Source organism: Hemiscyllium ocellatum, chromosome 8 (assembly GCF_020745735.1).
Source record: "Hemiscyllium ocellatum isolate sHemOce1 chromosome 8, sHemOce1.pat.X.cur, whole genome shotgun sequence".
NCBI lineage: Eukaryota > Metazoa > Chordata > Chondrichthyes > Orectolobiformes > Hemiscylliidae > Hemiscyllium > Hemiscyllium ocellatum.
In genome coordinates this window covers 65,389,766-65,416,373 of record NC_083408.1, presented here as the reverse complement: position 1 = coordinate 65,416,373, position 26,608 = coordinate 65,389,766, and the positions used below count along the sequence as shown (strand labels likewise).

Genomic DNA, 26,608 nt, shown 5'->3' with positions numbered 1-26,608 from the left:
CCTTGACAGAGATTTTGGATAAGGAGATTAGACCGGATCCAATGTCCCTACTTTGGGGCTGTCCAAATTTTCCCTCCCTGGATGTATACGGGAAGAAATTATTTTCTATCCTCTCCTTTTGTGCGAGGAAAAATATTTTAGTGAATTGGATATCCAAGGGCTCCCCAGGACTTTCAAACTGGCACAGGGTATTCATGGAATATACCCCCTTGACTCCCTCACGAATATGGTGCACCAAATAAACGGAATTATTTTATAAAACATGACAGCCCTTTTTGAACTATCTCGACATACATATTTCAGCCATATTGTCCAGGGCTTTTGTTTAACTGTGGTCATGGTACTGGCTGGTTCAGGGGTCCCTGGGAGGAGGAATCCTGTGTAAATATGGGTTCTATTATGACTTGATGTAAATGTATTTTGAGCATGCAGCTAGTTATTTAATTACTTTGTTGTTCATTGTTAGTAATGTTTGATATCCTATTTTATGTTTTGGTTGTTTGTAGAATAGATTATTAGTTGGGTTTTTTCCTTTTTTTATTGATTTAATTTTATATTGTAAAGTGGAATACTCTTGTATTATTTTTGTAATTTTAAAAATTAAACATTTTCTTCTTTACAAAAGAAACTTAACCCGGTAATTTAGTTCTGGTTATCTGTCTTTATCTTTTTCTCTGTAGTGGTGTTAATTTTGCTTTCTAGTGCATTTATTCTCCATGTCATCTGGGAAAGAGATGAGCATAAATTCACATCCTATGCATTTCTGTTTGCCTTCAGGCAGAAGTGAGCAATGTTTCTATTTCAAGTTTTACTAATACTTAGAAATACAGTACATTTCTATGTAAAATGAAAGCACTATAAATTGAGTGCTTCAAATGTGACTTTTGGTCATGACATTCTTATAAATTTAAAATAATACATTCTTTCCATATGTGAATAAGGAAGATGCATGTCTCTTTACCTTTCAAACTCTGTGTACAGATTTTTGACTTTGTGTACAGATTTAGTTTTTCTCAAGTTTTAATTGTTATGTGCTTTTAAACACTGTCAAAATTGTCAAATAAGGAAAACAAAAACAGACCTGGGACATTTTCTTACGGAGCAAAATTATAAGGAGAGTGTATAATTTAAAAAAAAGGTGACTGGGGCAGTGGAGTATTTAAACATATTGACAGACTTTGAGTTAAAGTGGATTATGACAAGTCAATTTTGATAGCAACATAATTGTTCTACCACTGTGTGGAGCTATATAAGTTCAACAGCTATTGTATTCTAACTGGAGCCGAAAGTACTTTTAAATGTAACAGCTGCACATTATGGTTTTTGTCGCAGAAATTAAATGAGAAAATGTTGGAAACATTAAGTAGGTCTGGCATCACAATCTTAATGGGGTATGTTCTGTTGAAAGGTCACTGAATGAAACATTATTTCTATTATTCTCCACTGATACTGCCTGACTTGCTGGGTATTTTTGCTATTTATTTCCTGTATTCACAGTATTTTGCTTTTCTGTTTAGGTTACACAGATGGCATGTACAAAGGAGTCTCAGTAATCCACAGTGCAAATGTAAAGCCATATTTGAAATGCTTCTTTAAAATGTTGGTAGAGATTTTACTTTGATATTCATTTTCCACAGTGCAGTATGGTTTCCTGAAAGAAGTTGAGATTTTAATGTTTTTGCCAGTTGATCATCTGCAATGCTACCAATGGGTAGTCAGAGTTAGTGATCGTATTCAGGCCCATCATTTTAGAGGTGACAGTTTAATAAGACTAAGAAGTATTATCGTAGAAGAGAGGTCAAAGTGAAAATTGCATGATATGTGAGGATGATTGCTCATTTGGGATGTGGCAGTTGCTAAATCTACTCTGCAGGAAGTAAGTGCTATATCGCGATTCCATTTAGAAGGGCAACCACTTCCTCTCAAAGCTGTTCAGTGAGGCCAGTTCTTGAAAAGCTGCTCAGTACTGGAGAGACAATTGTCAGAACAAGGATGTTGGTGGAGGATGTCGGTGCCATTAGTTCGATCTGAATTTTTTTGTTGAATATAATCCTAGGCTTTTCCACATTCTCTATTTTTTCTTGTCAAGCTGCTGCTTAGGATCTTTGGTTTATTTCTTTGCTTTCCCACCTCTAATTTTGTCCTTCAATTTGATTTCATCTTCCTACCAGTTCTAACATGGATTTGAGAAGGATGGAAAGATAGTTAATGTAACACCTTGATTCAAGAAAAGAGGGAGACAGAAATCAGAAGCTTATAGGCAACTAATCATAACATCTTCAGAGGGAAATTACTAGAATACATTATTAGGGAAGTTATAGTAGATTGCTAGATTTCCTAGAGTGTGGAAACAGGCCCTTCGGCCCAACCAGTCCACACCAACCCTTTGAAGAGTAACCCACCCAGACCCATTTCCCCCTCACTAATGTACCTAACAATATGGGCAATTTAACATGGTGAATTCACCTAACGTGCACATCTTTGGACTGTGGGAGGAAACCGGAGCACCCGGTGGAAACCCACGAAGATGCATTAAGAGTGTCCAAACTCCACACGGACAGTCACCTGAGACTGGAATCGAACCTGGGACCCTGGTGCTGTAAGGCAGCAGTGCTAACCACTAGAAAAATTGTAATGTGATCAGGCAGAATCAGTGTTGCTTTATGAAAAGAAAACTCAAACTAATCTATTCGAGTTGTGAGGAAGTGAGAAACAAAGTTGATAAAAGGGAACTTGGAAATAATGTACTTGGATTTCCAGAATGCATTTGATAAGATGTCATGTGAAAGGTTACAACATAAGATTAAGCATATAGTGGTTGTGGTGGAGTGGTGGGGAAAAACACTTGAGCATGGATAATAAAGGATCGGTTGGTTAACAGAAAAGCAAAGTAGTCGTGATAAATACATACATTTTTGGTTGGCAATTTGCAACTAGTAGAGTGCCACAGGGCTTTTGCCCGAAACGTCGATTCTTCTGCTCCTCGGACGCTGCCTAACCTGCTGTGCTGTTCCAGCTCCACACTTTTCGACTCTGATCTCAGCTTCAAAAGTCTTCACTTTCTCCTTGCCACATAGATCTATCCTGTTTACAATCTATATCAATGACTTGGATGGAAGAGCAAATGTATGCAATTAAATTTGTTGAAGAAAACAAATGACATGAAAAAGTAAGTTGGCAAGATGAGGCGGAGTGACTTTGAAGCAAAATAGGGAGTTTCGGCGAGTGGGCAGATTTTGGTAGATGTACTATAATGTGGCAAAATGTGAACTTGTCCACTTTTGCAGAAAAAAGAGAAAAGCAATATACTATTAAAATTGGAGAAAGTTTGCAGAAATTGGTGACACAAAGATCTGGGCGTTCTAGTACATGAATCACGCAATATTAGTATCCAGATGATTGGGAAGGCAAATGGAATGTTAATGTTTATTGCAAGGGGAATAGAATAAGAATAGTTAAGTTTTGTTGGAGCTGCACAGACTTTGTTGTGACTACATCTGGAATGCTGTGTACTGTTTTGGTTTCCTTATATGAAAAAGGGTCTAATTACCATTAAACTATTGGATATTGATGCAGAATTAGACCATTTGGCCTATTAAGACAGCTCTGACATCCAGTCATGGCTGATATGTGTCTCAACCTGCCTTCTCCTGCCTTCTTCCTGTAACCCATGATCCCTTTCCAATTGGGAAGCAATCTATCCCTGTCCTAACTTAATGACTTGGCCTCCGCAACCCTCTGCAGCAATGAGTTCCGTAAATCTATCATGCTCTGGCTGAAGAAATACCTCCTCATCTCGGTTCTAAAGGGTAGTAGTTCCTTCACTTTGAGGCTGTGCCTCGTGTCTCCTACTTGTGGAAACATTTTCTCTACATCCACTCTATCTTGGCCTCTCAATATTCTGTAAGTTTCAATAAGATTTCCCCCCCAACTTCCAAATTCCACTGAGTACAGACCCAGAGTCCTCACCAGATGACCCCAACTGGGGACGAGGCCACATTGGATTTGGTACTTGGTAATGAACCCGATCAGATGTTAGATTTGGGGGTAGGTGAGCACTTTGGTGATAGTGACCACAATTTGGTTAGGTTTACTTTAGTGATAGAAAGGGATTGGTATATATCGCAGTGTAAGAGTTGTAGCTGGAGGAAAAGCAATTATGATGCGATTAGACAAGATTTAGGATGCATAGGATGGGGAAGGAAACTGCAGGTGATGGGCACGATTGAAATGTGGAGCTTATTCAAGGACCAGCTACTGTGTGCCCTTGATAAATATGTACCGGTCAGGCAGAGAAGAAATTGTTGATCGCGGGAGCTATGGTTTACAAAGGAAGTTAAATCTCTTGTCAAGAGGAAGAAGAATGCTTATGTTAGGATGAGATGTGATGGCTCAGTTTGGGCTCTTGAGAGTTACAAGATTGCCAGGAAAGACCTGAAGAAAGAGCTAAGAAGAGCCAGGAGGAGTCATGAGAAGTCATTGGCGGATAGGATCAAGGAAAACCCTAAGGCTTTCTATAGCTATATCAGGAATGAAAGAATGACTAGAGTAAAATTAGGGCCAATCAAGCATAGTTGTGGGAAGTTGTGTGTTGAGTGAGTGAAAATGAATACTTATCATCAGTATTCACACTAGAAAAAGACAATGTGGTCAAGGAGAATACTCAGATACAGGCTACTAGACTGGATGGGATTGGGGTTGATAAGGAAGGAGGTGTTAGCAATTCTGCAAAGTGTAAAAATAGATAAGTCCTCTGGGCTTGATGGGATTTATCCTAGGACTCTGTGGGAAGCCAGATGGGAGATTGCCGAGCCTTTGGCTTTCATCTTTGTCGTCATTGTTTAAAGGAATAGTGCCAGAAGACTGGGGGATAAGAAGGGCAAGATGCGTCAACAGTGGATGACAAGAGAAATTGTACGACTTGCCAAGAGGAAAAGGGAAGCGTACATAAGGTATAGGCAGCTCAGAACAGATCGGATCCTGGAGGAATATCAGAAGAGTAGGACAAGTTTTAAACAAGGAATCAAGTGGGTTAAAAGGGGTTATGAAATTAGCAGAATTAAGGAAAATCCCAAAGCATTTTATTCTAATATAAAAGGCAAGAGGGTAACTAGAGAAAGGATTGGTCCACTAAAAGATAATGAAGGAAGGCTGTGTGCCGAACCGGAGTGAATGAGTGAGATTCTGAATGATTACTTTGTGTCAGTGTTCACTGAGAAGAGGAACATGATGAATCTTGAGATTAGAGATGGAAGTTTGATTAGTCTAGATCACGTTGGCATAAGTAGGGAAGATGTGTTGGGTATGCTAGTGGTTATTAAAGTGGACAGATCCCCAGGACCGGATGGAATCTATCCCAGGTTGCTGAGGGAGGCAAGAGAGAAAATAGCTGGGACCCTGTCAGATATCTTTGTGGGATCCTTAAATACAGGTGAGGTAACGGAGGACTGGAAGGTTGCTCATGTTGTCCCCCTGTACAAGAAGGATAGTAGGGATATTCCGGGTAACTATAGACCAGTGAGCCTGACATCGGTGGTGGGGAAGTTGCTGGAGAGGGTACTGAGAGATAGGATCTATTTATATTGAGAAAAGAATGAGCTTATCAGTGATAGGAAACATGGTTTTGTGCGGGGGAGATCATGCCGTACCAACTTGATAGAGTTCTTCGAAGTGACCAAGTTGTTAGATGAAGGAAGGGCTGTTGATGTAATATACATGGACTTTAGTAAGGCATTTGGTAAGGTTCCCCATTGTAGACTAATGGAGAAAGTGAAGTCACATGGTGTACAGGGGGTGTTCTAGCAAGGTGGATAAGGAACTGGTTGAGCAACAGGAGACAGAGTAGTAGTAGTTGAAGGGAGTTTCTTGAAATGGAGAAAGGTGACCAGTGGTGTTCCACAGGGGTCAGTATTGGGGCCACTGTTGTTTGTAATATACATAAATGATCTAGAAGAGGGCAATGTTGGTATGATCAGCAAGTTTGCAGATGACACGAAGATTGGTGGAGTAGCAGAAAGCTGAAGGGACTGTCAGAGAATACAGGAGGGTATAGGTAGACTGGAGAGTTGGGCAGAAAAGTGGCAGATGGCTTTCAATCCAGACAAACGTAAAGTGATGCATTTAGGCAAGTCTAATTCTAGAGTGAATTATACAATGAATGGAAAAGCCTTGGGAAAAGTTAATGGGCAGAGAGATTTGGGAGTGCAGTTCCAATGTATCCTAAAGATTGCTGCACAGGTGGGGTAGAGTGGTCAAGAAGGCATATAGTATGCTTGCCTTCATTGGACGGGGTATTGAGTGTAAGAGCTGGCAAGTCATGTTAAAATTGTACAAGACTTTGATTCGGTCGCATTTGAAATACTGTGTACAGTTCTGGTCGCCACATTACCTAAAGGATGTGGACGCTTTGCAGAGATGGTGTAGAGAAGGTTTATGAGGATGTTGCCTGGTATGGAAGGTGCTAGCTATGAAGAGAGGTTGAGTAGATTAGGTTTATTTTCACTAGAAAAAAGGAGATTGAGGGGGGACCTGACTGAGGTTTACAAAATCATGAAGGGTAGAGACAGGGTGGACAGAGATGAGCTTTTTTCCCAGGGTGAAAGATTCAATAACGAGGGGTCATACTTTCAAAGTGAGAGATGGAAAGTTTAAGGGGGATACACGCGGCAAGTACTTCACACAGAGGGTGGTGGGCGTTTGGAATGCGTTGCCAGCAGAAGTGGTAGAGGCAGGCACGGTAGGTTCATTTAAGATGCGCATGAGAAAATGGGGAGCAGAGGGATTCAAATGCTTCGGAATTGACCGACAAGTTTAGACAGTACATTTGGATTGGATCAGGCTTGGAGGGCCAAAGGGCCTGTTCCTGGGCTGTAAATTTTCTTTGTTCTTTACTCAAATGTTGTTCCTTGTTCAAGAAGGAGAGTAGAGACAACCCTGGAAATTATAGACCTGTGAGCCTTACTTCAGTTATAGGTAAAGTGTTGGAAAGGGTCATAAGAGAGAGGATTTATAATCATCTAGAGATGAATAAGTTGATTAGGGATAGTCAACATGGTTTTGTGAAAGGTAGGTCGTGCCTCACAAATCTTATTGAGTTCTTTGAGAAGGTGAACAAAGAGGTGGATGGGGGAAAAGCAGTTGATATGGTCTATGTGGTTTTCAATAAGGCATTTAATAAGATTCCCCATGGCAGGTTATTGCACAAAATACAGAGGCATAGGATTGAGGGTGATTTAGCGGTTTGGATCAGAAATTGGCTGGCTGAAAGAAGACGAGAGGGTGGTGGTTGATGGGAAATATTCATTCTGGAGTTCAGTTACTCATGGGGTACTGCAAGGATCTGTTTTGGGTCCACTGTTGTTTGTCATTTATATAAATGACCTGGATGAGGGCATAAAAGGATGGGTTAGTAAATTTGCAGATGACACTAAGGTCGGCAGAGCTGTGGATAGTGACGAAGGATGTTGTAGGTTACAGAGAGATATAGATAAACTGCAGAGCTGGGCTGAGAGGTGGCAAATGGAGTTTAATGCAGAAAAGTGTGCGGTGATACACTTTGGAAGGAGTAACAGGAATGCAGATTACTGGGCTAATGGTAAGATTCTTGGTAGATGAGCAGAGAGATTTCAGTGTCCATATAACATGGATCCTTGAAAGTTGCCACCAGTTTGGAACCATGCGATCATGTTGCAGCTGTATAAAATTCTAGTCCAGCCACACTTGGAGTATTGCATACAGTTCTGGTCACCGCATTATAGGAAGGATGTGAAAGCTTTGGAGGCGGTTCAGAGGAGATTGACTAGGATGTTGTCTGGTATGGAGGGAAGGTCTTATGAGGAAAGACTTAGGGACCTGAGGTTGTTTTCATTAGAGAGAAGATGGTTGAGAGGCGACTTAATTGAGACATATAAGATAATCAGAGGATTAGATAGGTTGGACAGTGAGAGCCTTTTTCCTTGGATGGCGATGGCTCGCACGAGGGGACATAGCTTTAAATTGAGGGGTGATAGATTTCCAGCAGATGTCAGAGGTTGGTTTATTTACTCTGAGGATTGGAGGTAAGGAATGCACTGCCTGCAACAGTAGTAGACTTGCCAACTTTAAGGACATTTACATGGTCATTGAATAGGCATATGGACGAGAATGGAATAGTGTAGGTTAGATGGGCTTCAGATTGGTTCCACAGGTTGGCACAACATTGAGGGCGGAAGGGCCTGTACTGTGCTGTCATGTTTATATAACAGGCCTTCAACTCTGGGATCATTCTTATAAATCTCTTCTGGACCCCTCCAACACCAGCACATCCTTCGTTCAATAGAGCCCAAAACTGCTCACAATATTCCAAATGCAGTCTGACCAAAGTCAGCAGTAATTTCTGCTTTGGTGTTCTTGTCCTCTTGAAATGAATGCTATCATTGCATTTGCCGCCTTAACTGCGAATTGAACCTGAATGTTAACCTTCAGAGAACCTGAACTAGGGCTCCCAAATCCTTTTGTGCTTCAGATTTCTGAAGTCTTTCCCCATTTAGAAAATAGCCAATGCCTCTATTCTTCCTACCAGAGTTCATAACCTCACATCTTCCCACATTGTATTCTATCTGTCACTTTGCCCACTATCCTAGCCTGTCTGAGTCCTTCTGCAGCCTCCCTACTTCCTAAATGCTACCTACTTCTCCACACATCTTCACGTTATCTTCAAACAATATACTCAGTTCCTTCATCCAAATCTTCACTTAGAATATGAATAGTTGTGGTCCCAATTTTTGCAGAACTGCACTCGTCACTGGCTGCCATTTTGAAAAAGAACCGTTTATCCCTACACTTACCTTCTGCCAGTTAGCCGATACTCTACCTATGCCAGTTCCTTGTTGCTTTGGGGTCTTCTCTTAATTGTGATAGAACAATTCCGAGAAGGTTGAGTTGACTCATTCCTGGAATGAAGTGCTTCTCTTCCAAAGAAACGTTGAACAGATTGTGCCTGAGAAATGTGCTCTGCCAGAAGATTGTTAGCGCATGGAATTCTCTTCCCCAGAAAGAAGTAGTCAATGCAGTGTTGAATACGTTTATGGCAGACAAGGGAGTTGAAAGTTATGGTGGAAAGAGGAATTGAGACCATGACGGGGTCAACCACGATCTTATTGAATGATGGAGCAGACTTGAAGAGCTGAACGGCCAATCCTGCACTGACGTCCTTCCTTTGTAACATGAGGTAGTATTAAGCTATGCTCGTAGTGCCACCTAGAGGTGAAATGCAATTGAAATGGTGCAAGTTAATACTGCATGTAATTAAACATATAGGATATTAGGTGTTACTTCAGAAAAAACGTTGCGCACACTTTATTTTTAAAAAAAGCCTTTTTATAAGCACACTTCTTCCCCCAAGCTGAATGGTGTCACTTTAAAGCTGAGGCTCAAGAATTGACAGCAGAGAATTATACTGTTATCTGTGATCGAGATTTGGTCAAGGAAAGCAGTACTCTATGCATGCTTCACTTTTTGCTAGCTTTGTGTTTAAAAATAAAGTCTTGAACAATGGATAGTTGTTTGTTCTTTAATTGTGCACTTTATTGTTAGTGAAGGTATATTTAATGTGGTTTAGCACAACTTTTGTTCAAATGAATGACCTTAAGATTGGGTTTAGTTTTATTAGAGGTTATATATATTTTTTGATTTTCATTCCAAATTAATGTAGCCAGTGCTGCTAATTTAAACCAAATGGTAGGGTTTGTTTCATTTTAGGGCATCTCAAGTGCCTTGACCTAGATCTACAGATAATCATACAAACAAAATCATACAATTTTCCTCAGTAAATTGTGCCAGGTTACAGGAATTTTGTTTTTCTCTTCCACTGCAGGAAATCGGAATTTTTCTGATGAGCTTTTAAATAATCAGGAAACTCCAGCAAGTGGGATTGATACTGTAGAGAAGACCAGTGTTGCTATGACAACTGCAGGCAGACATCCAGATAAGTCCAGGTAAAAGAAAGACTTAAATGCACGTACGCAGCAGTACTTTTTTCCCTTAATAGGAATTAACTGAAAATACATCCTTTAGCTGCAAAGCTGTTGCTGTTGTCTGACTTGAAGCTTTTCTAACATTATATATGTGATATTCAAGCACATAGTCATGGTGGACTCAACTGTATTTTTTTCAAAATCAGAGACAGGCAACTACATCACAAGGCCATTCTGATATCCTGTTTCTATGGTTACCGTAACAGCATTTATCAGTTCCTTATGAGAAGAGGCAAAGCAAATCTGTATGCACATGGCAAGGTTCCAGCATTTCAATTGAAAAAGCACTTTGAACTGCTGCCAAGTTTATAAGAAGCATAGCTGTCAGGACTGCTTAATGCTGGCAGTTTGTATTTGGCAAGCTTTCACCTCCCATGATTCTTCACTTGGCTATTTTCCATGTACTTAGCGGAAGCTAAAAATTAACCCATGAAGGTGATGGCATAAAGTGAGATTTCAAATCTGTAGTCTCAAATATGGTTTAGAATATAGTTAAACAGACTTTTTAAAAAAAAAATAAAATTTGAGTAATCTTTACTTCTCTTTCAGTAATTTGAATTCTGACCTTTAACAACTTATCCATTATTATTCAATACCCTTGCAAAAGAAACTGTTCATTAAAATATTTTACTTAATAATTATACCTAATTATTTCTAGAGATATGCAGTGCTAAGTTTATCTTTTTACTGGAATCATTTGAAATGTTGGAATGTCAGCATTGTTTTTGTAGATTACAATGGTTTACTTTTGCTGTTGAAGTATTCTAGGTAGTATATTTGTGAAAGAGTACGCTGTAGCTGAAAGCACAATGGGTTCATTATGAAGAAATAAAGGGTTACGGCAGAAAAATGCAGAATTTTTAACCAACATGGAGATCAAGAGTGTTCACTTTTCCCCTTTGCTATTCAGCAGCTTCTAGTACGAATGGTCAAAATTGTCTGTTATTCATGCAGCTGGAAGAAGTTCAGAAAAATTATGCTTGGCACGTATTGTAAAGAATGGCTAGTATGAACCTCGCTCCATTATCCGTGCTGGAGTATTTGCTAGTTTGTGCTACACAAATAAAATAACTTGTAAGGAAAAAAAGACAAACACTGCCTTTCCCTATTCCAACATGGCAAAGTGTATGAGTAATCCTGATTTTTTTTATGGCATTAGTTAGTCAATCAACTGTATATCCATTCCAACTTTGAAATGATGAAATGGTTGCTTCGTGTATTACCAATGAATAAAGCAAGTAGTTTTTAATGTTTGGAATATGCACTTTTAATCAAATGAAGTTTAGAAGTTAAAAGACAAACTAATGTGTTAGGAAGTCAGTTACTGTAATCATTGCTTTGTAATGTAATATCTTCAATAATTGTAACTGCAAAATGTAAATTCTGTATTTCCAAATGCAGTGTCATACATTTTGTTTTGTTGTTGAATTGGATGACAATAATAATGCATAAAAGGAGGCCATTCGGCATATTGTACCTCTGTGGTTCTTTAAAAGGCCTATTCAGTTAGTTCGCCGCTCTAGTTTTGTCCCCATAGCACCTTTTTATCTTCTCTGATCAAGTATTGAATTCCCTTCTGGAAATTACTATTGAATCTGCTACCATTTCAGGCAATGTATTCCAGAAAGCAGCAAATCACTTTATAAAAAGTAATTTCCTCATGTTTATGTCTTGTCTGGTGTACTCTCGTGATTGAGCCTTTTGCATGCCTCTCTTTGCACTGATTGGAAAAATGTCCAAATTTTTGGATCTTTCTACACATTTGAAGTCCCTCATTTCTAGTACCATACAAGTAAATCTCTTCTGTGCATTCTCTCAGTCTTTGAGTTCTTTCCTAAAGTGTGATGCTCATAAGTGAGCATGCTACTCTGGTTGAAGTCTAGCCAGTGCTTTATAAATGTTTAGCAGAACTTCCTTGTTTTTGTATTCTATATTTCTATTAATAAACATGACACTCCTCTGTGTTTTAATGGTGGTCTCAATTTAACCTGCCACCTGCAAAGATCTATGTCTCTTTCTGCAGTCCTTTGAAAGTTACACCATTTTGTTTATGTTCCTTTTACTTTTTTTCTTCACAAACCAGCAATTTACACTTGTGTTAAATTTAATCTGTCATGTGCCTCCTAATTCATCAGATTGTGTTCTTCTGAAGCCTGTTACTATGTTGTTGTTTACCCACATTTCTGAGTTTTGTGTTATGTTTAAACTTGCAAAATCATGCTGCACCACAAACATATATATTTTACTGACATGGCTATAAGCTGTCTACCAGTTAACGCAATTTTAAGATATGAAACTTGGGATTGTGGATTTTCATTTTCAACATTATTACTTATTTTTCAGTCATGTTACTCCCTGCCTATTTATCCTTCCTTGTGGAATGTTGTGAAACTGTAACATAAAGCTTTGGTTGTTTTTCAGATCCCATTAGTCACTGATAGAGGCCAGAAGCAGGGGTATTTCTTGGCCACATCCTTGCTAAACATTTGTTGAATTGGGGATACAGTTTGTTTGAACTTAACAAATTTTTGGCAGCCTATCTGTTAGAGTTTGCAGGGTTGGAAAATTGTGCCTTTTAGCTTTCAGAGTGCAGTTGGAGTGTCTTGTCCAAAAGAAGCATGTTTAGATGACTGCATATGTCGATGGCTTTACTAGAAATGAAGACTAATAAAATTATATCATCTTTACAGAGCAAACTTTATTTTAGAAGGACTTTTGAGTGTTTGAGTAAAATCAAAAGCTCTTCACAACAAAACTAAGTTCCTTCATTTAGTCTTTTAAGGAACAGCAAGCAACCCAGCCAAACTGATGATGAATATTTACTTACAATGTTGGCTGCAGATGTTCTATGTGAAGTCATTTTCCACAATCTAGTGCTAAGTGGGCATGGGCCCACCTAATAAAACTGTCCATAATTTGGCATTAGTGAACCTACATTGATAATCTCATCAGTCTGGTCATAAGGACGCTTGCAGCTGGGAATAGAAAATTCACTAACGTAGTGACTGCTGTCCTTCTATGGTTAGTGTATTGTTAAGGCAGAGTAAAAGCTGTTTTGTTGATGTGCATTTGGTCTGTGCTGTTACTTCAAAAGTAGACAAGATGCTAAATACTTAGCATAGAAGATTTTCAGTATGACCAGCAAATAAATATAAGTCCTTTCTCCCTAACCAAAAGAAATGCAAATTACTGTGGTTTGTCAAGTTTTATGTTTGATTTTAAAAGGTTGAATACAAGAGTTTTAATGTTACTCATTAGATTTGGTTATCTTAATGCATAGGTAAATTATTCCACATAGACCAGAAGTTAAGGAATCATTTAGTTTAGAGTGCTTACCTTTGATGTCCTATTCTTTTAATCAACCTGTTCAGGCAGGTTATGACATACCTATCTGTTAAACGGGATTTGAACCTGAATCATCTGGCCCAAAGATAGGGACACCACCACAAGACCCTGTGTCAATTGTGTCCTGTTTAACTGGGCAAGAGGAAACAAGTCTACAGGCAAATGAAAGCTGAGGTGCAGCAAAGAATCACAACTAAAGAATAGATATGGTGGGTGGAAATAGCATAGGACACTCAGCAACTTGCTGATGATCACAACATGCTTGATTACTTCAGTGCAATTGAAGCCATTTACCATCTGAATACCCAGGGACTCAGGGTCAAAACAGACAGTTGCTCATCAGAGACCGACAGGCAGTCAACACCTGGTGGAAAGAGCATTTCAATGACCTCTTCAACCAAGACACATGATTTGACTCAAGTGCTCTGAACAGTCTGCAACAGATGACCCTTTGCCTTTTCAATGCACCTCTAACTTGCATGAAATTGAAAAAAACCATCTGAGAGCTTAAAAAAAACAAGTGGAATCCATGCTAAAGTACTGAAATATGGTGGAGAGACACTCTTGACATGAATCTACAAACTCATCACCCTTGTTTGGAAGGAATTCAGCATGCTACAAGATTCCACAGATGTCATAATTATGACCATCTTCAGGAAAGGAGACCGGTCCAACTGTGCAAAATAGAGAATTTCCCTACCATTCACCATGGGCAAAGTCATTGCGAGAATCTTCCTCCATTCTTTGTTGGAGCGGCACGGTGGCTCAGTGGTTAGCACTGCTGCCTCACAGCACCAGGCATCCAGGTTTGATTCCTGCCGTGGGCGACTGTCTGTGTGGAGTTTGCACATTCTCCCCGTGTCTGCTTAGGTTTCCTCCGGGTGCTTTGGTTTCCTCCCACAATCCAAAGATGTGCAGGTCAGGTGAATTGGCCATGCTAAATTGCCCATTGTGTTAAGTACATTAGTCAGAGGTAAATATAGGATAGGGGAATGGATCTGGGTGAGTTACTCTTCGGAGGGTTGGTGTGGACTTATTGGGTCGAAGGGAATGTAGTCGGATCTAATCTAATCTTTCCTCCCAATGGCTGAAAAGCTCTTCCCCGAATCTCAAAGTAGTTTCAGTACATTGAGAGACACAATGGATATGGATTTGTCATGCACTGAAGATCAAGAAAAGCACAGGCAACAAAACCAATCTCTGTACACAATCTCACACAGACCTCCATCTCTGTCAACTATGAGGAGTTCTGGAGTATCATCGTCAAATTCAGCTGCCTGCAGAACTTTATCACCAATCTCTACTTGTTTCACAATGAAATGCAAGCTTTCATCTTCACCAATTGATGCACCACAGATCCAATATGAGCACAGACCTGGTGTTACCAGGACTGTGTAGTGCACCAATGCTCTTCTCCCACTTCCTTCCTGCAACACTCCATTCCATCTTCATGAAGCTCCCAGCTGGAGTGAAGCTAACTGGCTGGATGAACGGAAAACTGTTCTACCTTCAGTGCTCCAGGCCAGAACCAAGATCACCCCAACAGTCATCAAACCTGCAGTATGTAGGTTACGTCTGCATGTCTGCCCAGTGAGGTTGAGCTGTAAACCACGCCTTCACTGAAGTGTAGGGGAGAATGCGTCCCCCCACCTCCAAAGACCATCAAAGTCCAAGGCAAGATCTGGATAACATGACCATTTCCCATGTTGACAGTGAAATCCAGCATTGACTCCAAGGTGCCAACGTAGCCTAGGATGCCTAAGGAACTGAGTTCAAAGTCCAAAACCAAGCTCATGATTTGCAGAACAACTGTGATACCCACTCTCATGCAGATATCAGAAAAATGGATCATGTACACCAACACCTCAAGTCCCTGACAGTTATCACCAGTGCTGCTTCTCAAACTCCGACAAGTCCACAAAAAGGATAGGAAACCAATGTGAGTATCCTCTCCAAGGCCGTTATTCGCAATAACAAGTCACAGCTCACGCATGATCAGCTGCAATGGATGGGCCACATGGCCCATAGGGCCAGTGCAAGACTCCATAAACAAATGCTCTACTCTGAACTCTGCAATAGTATCCTAGTAGATCACTAGGATGGCAGAGGAAATGCTACAAAGACATTCTGAAAGCCTCCCTAAATGAATACAGGTCGTTCTTCTACAACGCGATGGTTATGTTCTTGTGCAAACCCTTGTGATAGAAAAAACACACTTAAGAAACAATGCTTAAAGTGTTGGCAATGTAATAGCCTCACAGTCAACACATGTTTTAAAAGTTAGCCCTTTAGAAACAGAGTCCCCAATTCGTCAGTCACATTAGTGAATTTGCATTAGTGGAAAGCGCATTATAGCAGAATGACCTGTATGATATTCTCACCAACATATGGAAATCATTTGCTCTAGAATGCACAAATTGAAGAAGCCCCTGCAAAGGTGCCAACCACTTTGCATATCATTGAGTGGAGCACGCGGAGGCCAAGCACAAGTGGTGGAATGAGCATGCAGAGTCTGGAGTCTCACCCCTCAAATACTACCTGCCCTGTCTTTGGCGGAGTGTGCAACTCCAGGATTAGACTAGTCAGTTGTTGTACTTTCTCATTCTTATCCAAGTTTTGAATGTGTTAAAATTTACTGCATATGACCACTGCAAAGCCTATCTGTTTTGTTTTAATATTACCAGTGGTGAATTCAGTAGTGGAATGCCCTGATGAAGGGCTTATACCCAAAACGTAGATTCTCCTGCTCCTCAGATGCTGCCAGACCTGCTATGCTTTTCCAGCACCACAATCTCTATTGTGAATTCAGTAGTGCACATCCAGTGTGTTCTGGTGAATACAGAGTTTTGAACCTGTCTAAAAGTTTGTTTTCTACCCTTCTATGTTAGCAAGTCCATTTCCCCCCTCCTGTAAAGAATGTTTCAGCAGAAAACTGAATCAGTTTACGCCTGGAACTCTGATTACTACAGACCTCATTTGTATTGTTTGTTATATTAAAATAGAAAGATGTTTAGAAAAATCCAAAAGATCAAAATATTTTAACTTAATTCACTATAATGTTGAGGTTGATATGTTAACTGCTCTGAGATTCTGCTAAGCAGTGAATATGTACCTCCAGCCTGTGATCTTTACCAATTCTAGAACATAGAAAAATACAGCGCAGTACAGGTCCTTGGGCTCTCAATGTTGCGCCGATCCAAGCCCACCTAACCGATACGAGCCCACTATCCTTCATATGCCTATCCAATGCCCGTTTAAATGCCCATAAAGAGGGAGAGTCTGTGTGACTAGGTGATATTATTTCATGATGAAAACCAAGAGAATTATTTCTAGGTATACTTTAGAGAGTGCTGTAGGTATACTTTAGAGAGTACAGCCTTGTTTTTGATAGTTTTGCATATGATCTTGTATTTGGCTAATTGTGTGCAATAAGCTGGAGTTGGGAACTATTACCAATTAGGCTGATAACATGGATATTTGTAGTTAATTTTACTTTGTATTAACTTCAGTCATGAGTATGCAAAGATTATGTTGCTGTTAACATTTTGGTTTATCAGATGTGTGTTCTGTTTATATTTGTAAAGGTTTCAATGATAATATAAGTGTAGATTTTGCAGGAGTACTAGCAGTTAATCTATCCATATTTAGTTACTGTGAAATAAAAAATCTACAAGTCTACAGTTAAGGATTTAAAAAAAAACAGGAAGTTGCTGGCTGATTTTCCCTACTTCTTTAGTAAGGTCTTCGACAAATTCCCGCATCGTAGGAACATTAGGTCAGGTAGGATTCAGGAAGAGAGAACTAATTGGATGCAAAATTGGCTTGATGGTAGAAGACAGAGTGTGGAGTCCTGTGACCAGTGGTGTGCTTTGAGGATTGGTTCTGGGTCCACTGTTGATTGTTATTTGTATCAATGATTTGGATGAGAATATAGGTGTGATTGCTAAGTTTGCAGATGACACCAAAATTGGTCGCATAGTGGACAGTGTAAAAGGTTACCGTAGACTACAGAGGGACCTTGATCAGATGGATCAATGGGCCAAGAAGTGACAGATGGAGTTCAACTTAGATAACTGCTAGGAGTTGCAATTTGGTCAGGCAGGACTTACACAGTTAATAGCAGGGCCCTGGGGAGTGTTGTTGAACAAAAGGGACCTAGGGGTGATGGCTCGTAGTTCCCTGAAAGTGGTGTTGCAGGTAGACAGGGTGGTGGAGGTGGTGAATGGTGTGCTTGCCTTCATTGGTCATATCACTGAATACAGGAGTTGAGACATCACGTTGCGCCCATTTAAGACATTGGTGAAGCCACTTTCAGAAGACTGTGTACAATTCTGGTCACTCTGCTATAGAAAGGATGTTGTTAAGGTAGAAAGGGTGTAGAAAAAACTTTACTAGGATTTGCGAGGACTGCAAGGTTTGAGTTATAATGAGGGGCCGAAGATCTGGGACTTTTTTTTTCCCCTGGAGCATTGGAGGCTAAGCAGTGACTTTGTAGAGGTTTCTAAAATCATGAGGAGCATAGATGAGATGAATATCCAAGACCTTTTCCCAAAAGATTTAAAAGAAACCTGAGAGGCAACATTTTCAAAGGGTGATGCATGTATGGAATGAGTTTCAAGAGGAAGTGGTGGAAGTGGGTACAATTAAAACATTTGGATAGATCCATGAATTGGAAAGGTTTTGAGGAATATGGACCAAATGCAGGCAAATGGGATGAATTCATTTTGGGATACCTCGATAATTTGGACCATCGGGCCTGTTTCTGTGCTGTATGACCCTATGACTCTCTTTATTCTAAGGCCAAAAAATGTAGCACTGAAGCACATGCAGAGAATTAAATTTGGAGACTCACTTTGCTTTGACAAAGGGTCAGTTAGAGTCGAAACGTCAGTTCTTTTCTCTCTGTACAGATGTTGCCAGACCTGCTGAGATTTTCCAGCATTTTCTCTTTTGGTTTCTGTAGGAAGTGTTTTTTGTTCTGGATCCTGTTGGACCACATGGATCATTTGGTGTGGCAGTTAGAGGCAATGAAGAGTTTACATGAGTGAGAAGGTGTAATGTATGGCAGTTTTCAGAAGGTGGAGACACCACAGATACAGTCGTGTAGATGGTTGACTGCTAGGCACGGTAAGAGAGGTAACCATGTTGTGCAGGATTCTCTTGTGGCTATCCCCATCTCTAATATCCCCATCTCTGTTTGAATACTGCAGTGTTGGGGGTGGCCTCTCAGGAGAGAAGAGCGCTGACGGCCAGGTTTCGGGTGCTGTGACTGCCTCTACTGTAATGAGAGGCATGTCACATTACAAGTGATTGATTGTAACAGGGGACTCTGTAGTCTAGGGCACAGACAGACATTTCAGGATGGTGTGTTGCTTTCCTGATGGCAGGATTAAGAATGTCTCGGAGAGGGTGCAGAATATTCTGGAAAGGGATCAGCAGGAGTTCATTGTTCACACAGGAACCAACAACATAGGTAGAGAAAGGGATGAGGTTCTTCAGAAAGAATGTTGGAAACGAGGCAGAAGGTTAGAAAGTAGGTCCTCAGTGGAAGCAATATCTAGGCTTATACCGGTGCTATGCGCTACTGAGAGTAGGAAGAGGAAGTTAGAACAGATGAATGCATGGCTAAGGAGCCCGTGCAGGGGCAAGGATTCACATTTTTGGATCATCGCGATCTCTTCAGGGGTAGAAATGATCAGTTTAAGGGTGATTGGTTCCAGCTGAATTGGAAGTGGATCAGTATCCTTGCAGGCAGATTTGTTACTCAGGAGGCTTTAAACTAGTAGGAGGGGTAGGGAGGGGAATGGGAACCAAAATGATAGTGAAAAAAAGAGGAAAGTCTGAGGCTAGTACAATAGATTAGGGCAGCAAGTCAAATAGTCAAGGCAGACAAGAGCTTGGCAGAGAATGAGATAAGACTGTTAAATTAAAGTCTGTTTACTTCAATGCAAACGGCTTGACAGGTAAAGCAGATGAATTTAGTCCCACGTTCACAACTATCCCCTGCGATACCATTGCTGTCACAGAAATGTGGCTCAAAGATGGACAGGACTGACAAATTAATGTTCTATGGTATAGATGCTATTGGAAGAATAGAGAGGGAAGCAAGAGGAGGGGGAGTGGCAGTTTTGTTAGGGATAACATTACAGTATAAGGGAGAATATCCTTGGGAGATCTTCCAATGACATTACATTGAATGGAACTGAGAAATACGAAAGATGATCATTTAGTTGGGATTGTATTATAGGACCCCCATAGTCAATGGGAAATTGAGAAACAAATATTTGAGGAGATTTCTGATACCTTCAACGATACCTCCCACTGCATTGGGAAAGTAACGAACATCAGCCTGGTTCTGCTCTTTTCCACTGTTGCCTGTCAGGCAGAATTTATAAAAGTTTGTATACATGTATTAGCAGATTTGAGAACATTTTCCTCTCTGTTATCAAACTTCTGAATACTTTCATTCTTTAATGTTAATATTGATCTCTCTCTGCATCTTCTCAGCAGTTGTAACATTGTATCCTGCACTTTTTTCTGTTACCCAGGTGCACTTATATAGTACAATCTGCCTGTCAAACATGTAAGACAACACTTTTCACTGTACCTCAGTAAATGTGATGGGAATAAATCAAATCAAATAATAGGGTTGTAATGGTTGGGGATTGAACCTTCCAACATAACTGAGACTGTCGTAGTGTTGAGGGCTTGGATGGGGAGGAATTTGTGGCATGTGTACAAGATAACTTTCTTATCCTGATGTACCTACTACAGAAGGAACAATACTTAACCTTTTGTTGGGAAATAAGGCAGGGCAAGTGACTGAGGTGTCAGTAGGGGAGCACTTTGGAGTAAGTGATTATAATTATGAGTTTTAAAACTGTTATGGAAAAGTACAGTGCTGATCATACAGTTAAAATTCTAAATTGGTGTCAGGCCAATTTTGACAGTATTAGACAAGAACTTTCAAAAGTTTATTGAGGTAGGCTATTCACACGTGAAGGGATAGTTCGCAAGTGGAGGCCTTTGAACTCTCATTATTTCATTTTTAGAGACAGTATGTTTCTATTAGTGTGAAGGGTAAGGCTGGTAGATGTAAGGTATGCTTATTGACTCGAGAAGTCGAGGCTCTGGTCAAGAAAAAGGAGGAGGCATAAGTCAGGTCTAGACAGCTGGGATTGAGTGAATCCCGAGAGAGGTATAAGGGCAATCGGAGTATACTTAAGATAGAAATCAGGAGGGCAAAAAAGGGGACATGAGATAGCTTTGGCAAATTGAGTGAAGGAGAATCCAAAGAGAGTCTGTAAGTACATTAAGGACAGAAGAGAGAGAGAATAGGGCCCCTTATGTGTGTCTGTGTGGAGCCACAGGAGATGAGTGAGATCCTAATTGAGTATTTTGTGTCAGTATTTATTCTGGAGAAGGACATGGAAGCTCGGGAACATGAGATAAATAGTGATGTCTTGAAAAGAGTCCATATTACAAAAGAGAAGTGCTGGAGGTCTTAAAACCATAGAGATAGATGGTTTTCACATACCATCAGGTGATTCCCATAACTTTGTGTGAATCTAAGAAAGAAATTGCTGGGCCCCTTGCTGAGATATTTATATCATTGGCAGCTACAGGTGAGATTAGAGGTTGGCGAATATGGTGCCATTATTTAAGAAAGGCTGTAAGGAAAGGCCAGGGAACTATAGACCAGTGAGCCTTATGGTGGGTAAATTGATTAGATTAGATTACTTACAGTCTGGAAACAGGCCCTTTGGCCCAACAAATCCACACCGACCTGCCGAAGCGCAATCTACCCATACCCCTACATTTACCCCTTATCTAACACTAGGGCAATTTAGCATGGCCAATTCACCTGACCCTGCACATCTTTGGACTGTGGGAGGAAACCGGAGTACCCGGAGGAAACCCACGCAGACATGGGGAGAATGTGAAAACTTCACACAGTCAGTCGCCTGAATCGGGAATTGAACCCGGGTCTCTGACACCGTGAGGCAGCAGTGCTAACCACTGTGCCACCGTACCACCCAAATTGTTGGAGGAAACTCTGAGGGACGGGACTTACATGCATTTGGAAAGGCAAGGGCTGATTAGGGACAGTTGACATGTCTTTGTGTGTGGGAAATTGTGTCTCACTAACTTGGTTTAATTTTTTTGAAGAGATGACAATGAAGATTGATGTAGGCAGAACAGTAGACGTTGTCTATGTGGACTTCAGTCAGTGCATTCGACAAGGTTCCGCATGGTAGACTGTTTTGTAAAGTTAGGTCACATGGGATCCAGGTTAGCTAGTCTCTGGATACAAAATTGGTTTGAAGGCAGAAGACAGAGGATGGTGTTTGAGGGTTGCTTTTCAGACTGGAGGCCTGTGACTAGGGGTGTGCCACAAGGATTGGTGCTGGGTCCACTGCTTCTTGTAATTTATAAAAATGATTTAGACTTGAATATAGAGGGCATGGTTAGTAAGTTTCCAGATGGCACCAAAATAGGGTGGTATAGTGGACATTGAAGAAGGTTATCTCAGTACAACGAGACCCTGAACAAATGGGCTGAGGAATTGCAGATGGAGTTTAATTCAGATTAATATGAGGTGATGCATTTTGGTAAGGCAAACCAACTGCTGTGCTCTTCCAGCACCACTAATCCAGAATCTGGTTTCCAGCATCTGCAGTCATTGTTTTTTACCCAGGACTTACACAGTTAATGGTAGGTCCGAGGGAGTGTCGCTGAACAAAGAGACCTAAGAGTGCAACTCTATTGTTCCTTGAAAGTGGAAGCACAGGTAGACAGGGTGGTGAAGATAATGTTTGGCCATTACTCATTGTTCAGAGTATTGTGTATCGGAGTTGGGACATCATGTTAAGCTGAACAGGACATTAGTAAAGTCACTTTGAGAATGCTGCATACAACTCTGGTCTTCCTGCTATAGGAAGAATGTTGTTAAACTTAAGGGTGCAGAAAAGATTTATAAGGATGCTGCCAGGACTTGAAGATTTGAATTTTCAGGAGAGACTGAATAGACTGGGACTTTTTTTCCCTGGAGCATCAGAGGCTAAGGGGTAACCTTATAGTGATTTATAAAATCATGAGGGGCATTGGTAGGGTGAATAGCCAAGATCTATTTCTGAGGGTGGGGGAATCCAAAATAGGAAGACCAGTTTGAGGTCAGAGAGGAACAATTTAAAAAGGACCTAAAGGTTGACCTCTTCATGCAGAGGGTGCAATACGTATGGACCGAGTTGCCAGAAGAAGTGGTGGAGGTGGGTACAATTACACAATTCAAAAGGGTTTCGAGTGATTTGGGTCAAATGTTGGCAAATGGGATGAGACCTATTTGGGATATCTGGTCGGCACAGACAAGTTGAACTGGTCTGTTTCTGTGCTGTATGATTCTAAAAAAGAGCTATGTATGTGTAGAACATTCAAAAGATCTAAACATAAACATAAAGGTAAAGTTTCAATCTGTTACCCAACACTATGCTGTTCGGGTATTCTATTTCAACTTCAAAATTCTTAGGACTGTGGGGTTAGTTTTAGATTCCTTTCCAAATTTGCTGATATGAACATTTCTCAGATCTGATCTATTTCTTCAATTCTAACAACCTGAAATTCTCTTGGCTTGGAAGTTCCACAAACTTGGCTATGATGGCTGGTACACCTGAAGTAAAGTCTTTATTTGCCGCCTGGGGAAACTCATCTCACTTTTCTGAATTGAACTCCTGAGTCTTCTGAACTGATACTTTGAATCTTCTGTTCTGAAGTCAAGATTAAATTAATGGCATTCAAGTCTATTAACTCAGTAATAGACTAGAATGACAGGGGTTTTCTCAGGCACCTGACTGCAGTCACATACTTTTTCAGAATTGATGCACTTAAGTCACTATACAAAATAACATTCTGACCTGTTTTTAAACAAAAGCCTTCACAGAACTAATCCACAACCATCTGCCTCTATTTTAAAATCTACACATTGGACACCTTTCACAACAGTGACAGGCGTTATTTCTGACATAATCAAAAAATATTGGTTGGTGTGGATGCATTTCTCAATGATGGGACATGAAATGCCAAAGTCTATCCAGTTATGAAAAAAAGTTACTTCCGTGGTGTGCCAGTTCTTTTCTCAAATTCTGTAATGAAGGTCCAATCAACTTTTATTTTAATATTTTTGCCTGTACTTGAAAGCACAGTTACTTTTGCCTAGTGTCAGCTTTAAACATTTCCCATGAGAGAAATTTCACAAGCTCTCCCCTGATTCTGGGTGGCACAGTGGTTAGCACTGCTGCCTCATAGCGCCTGAGATCCGGGTTCATTTCCTGACTCAGGCGACTGACTGTGTGGAGTTTGCATGTTCTCCCCGTGTCTGCATGGGTTTCCCCCCGGGTGCTCCGGTTTCTTCCCACAGTCCAAAGATGTGCGGGTCAGGTGAATTGGCCATGCTAAATTGCCCGTAGTGTTAGGTAAGGGGTAAATGTAGGGGTATGGGTGGGTTGCGCTTCGGCGGGTCAGTGTGGACTTGGGCCGAAGGGCTTGTTTCCACACTGTAAGTAATCTAATCTACCTCAACCAGGTAAATCAAATTTACAAAATCAAAATACATGAAATCCACATGTTTAAAAAAAAGTGCTACAGACTGGAAGTAATCAAGTTCAACAGCCCATCAAAAATTCACTTCGAGCCATGCAGCACAGAAACAGACCCATTGGTGTAACTCATCTGCGCTGACAAGAGATCCCAATCTGACCAAGTCCCATTTGCCAGCATTTGGCCTATATCTCTTTAAATGCTTCTTAATCAAATCCTCATCCATCTCCCTGTTAAATGATGTAGTTGTACCTACCTCTGCCACTTCCTCTGGCAGCTCATTGCACACACGCACCAACCACCCTCTGTGTGAAAAAAGTTGCCCCTCAGGTCCCTTTTAAATCTTTCCCCTTTCATCTTAAATTTGTGCCCTCTAGTTTTTTGTAATTTCTGTATGCTTTATTGTTAAAGAACATCTGCAACATTGTGTGAATATGTTTGTGAGTAACTACCGCAGTAACAGCTACAAAAATAAACATATGATTTACCAAGCTAGATTTCTTTTTGGGATCTGACTTATCCAGTGTCAACATCAGCTGGGATCATAACAGCTGATTATCAGTTGCATGAGATCCAAATGGAGGTGAAACACCTTGATGAAAATTCCTTCCAAGAATTGAGAATTAATATGCAAATTGTTTTAAAAACCTGAAGTAAAAGATATTGTAATGCCAGGTTAAGAAGCAAGGCAGAATCTTTAATAGAAATTAATTTATTGTAGGTCTATCAAGACACAATTGATTCACAAACTAAAATGGTCATTTTAACTGGTTTGTAGTTTTATCCAGTTTGTATGCCAAAGAATGATAAACTGTTTCATGAAAAAGGTATTCCATTAAGAACACAGCAGGGAAATAGTTTCATATTCACAAGTGAATACCATATTATTGAATCAGTTTTGGACTAAGTCTCTTGCTGATTACACATTAAGGACTGGGTTCAGACTAATCAACTCATTTTAAATTAGGACCTTTCTCCTTGCACAATGAGGACACATGCATTACCGATTTACTAAGAAGAATTTGAAAACTGTTCCTTGAGGTAAAACAACAGTCTACTAATGCACATCGTGCTCACATTTTGTATCCTATTAAAAGTAAAAAAAAGTTGAAAAAATTCAGTTAGATCATTTTTGTATTTACATTAAAGAACAGAAACAAAATGTTTCTATGCTTTATCATTACATCAAGCTTTCCAATGATGAGATGAACTATGCATGTTTTGTTTTGACCTGCGTGTTTAATTATTTACAGCTGCTAAGGGGATTTTCACCCTATCTGCCAAAATCCTGTTGACTGTATAATTTAAAAAAAAATCTATCACAGCTACAAACAATTTTTAAAATTCGTTGGGGTGAACATGTGTGCATTTATTTTTCCAAGGCTAAGGTATTCCTGTCTTTCATATATCTTACCCATATCAGCATTACTATGATTATCTGTTACACTAGATAGGAAATGAAGACTGATGGATATCTTTAATCCTTATGCAAAGCATCGATTTTCAGTGCAAATAAACAGTAGAAAGGAAGGGAGCATACCTGGTCAAAAATTTTGGGCTCTTAAAGGGACATTGTTAATGAACCACTTGCTAAAAGTAAATGTTATTTTGGAACAGAAAGTATAACGAAGGGAAAAAAAAACGAATAACTGGTTTTGGCATTTGCGATATTTATTAAAGAGGATTGCGCAGCTGTATTTTCTTAGTCTCGCAAATTTTCTTTCACGTCGTGTTCTTAGGGTGTTGAACAAGGTGGTCAAAAGGTAATACGAGAAAACCTAATGTAATTGCCTCGCTAGCATTCAGTGGATGATCAATCCTGGGGATTTGAGAGTGGACGCTTCCAAATAATGACTACTTTAAAAATTACATGCTGTTTAAATAAGGCCTAAGATATCGTTATTTCAGATAAAATAAAGTGGTTGCCCTCTACCTTCGTGGGGAGAGGGGGCTAGAATGTTCATTGTTAAATTTACATGAAAAGCTCAGTTGGTACAATTCAATGCCTTAACTCTGCCCCTTTTTCAGTTCTGCACCGTGAATTGCAGAGCATGTTTATTTTAAAAAAAATGAGTGGGCACATATGATTGGCGAAATGATACCATCCGTCGATAGAATGCTTAAGTCTGTTGAGCCAAGATCCTTTGAAATGGATTTTCTATATTGTTACATAGTTGGGAGCAGAGAAACAAACAGTTCACCTATTAGCCCCTTTAAAAATAATATAACGCTGTATGGTAGTCGCACGTTTTTAACCTTGTAAAAAATATTTGTTTTGCAATGATGAATCGTTTTCAGGGTCCAAATACCAGTTGCACTCCTCAGCTGCTTAAATACTGCAGTTTTGATATTTAAACAATTTTCCCTTTTGTCAGCTTTTAGCGTTAGGTACTTGCATTAAAAAAAACTCCAGTGAAGTTGTGTTTACCCTGGTAAAAATATCGAGTTCCCCCCCTCCTCCTCCCCTCCCGGGAATGGAATCTGAGAGCGACACGGATCATTTCTTCTTTTTATGCAAGTCGCGGTGGGGGAAGGGTGTATTGTGAGATTTAAGTTCGACTTTAGAATAAACGACGAAACTTTTAATTTATTCATTTAAAATAATTCTGAAAAAATGTAACATACAACTTAGTAACAGTGTTCATGGAATTGTATTA

At 40.0% G+C, this 26,608-nt stretch overlaps 1 protein-coding gene across 3 annotated transcripts in view; it reads left to right on the top strand.

The window, feature by feature from the left end:
* The window catches only part of kiaa0586 (KIAA0586 ortholog), a 533,649-nt gene that overhangs the window by 109,687 nt on the left and 397,354 nt on the right, over nucleotides 1–26,608 (top strand). For all 3 annotated transcript variants that reach the window (XM_060829108.1, XM_060829107.1, XM_060829109.1), the window contains exon 9: nucleotides 9,854–9,974. In XM_060829108.1, the coding sequence (XP_060685091.1) occupies nucleotides 9,854–9,974 (121 nt within the window). The remainder of the gene's footprint in view (nucleotides 1–9,853; nucleotides 9,975–26,608) is intronic.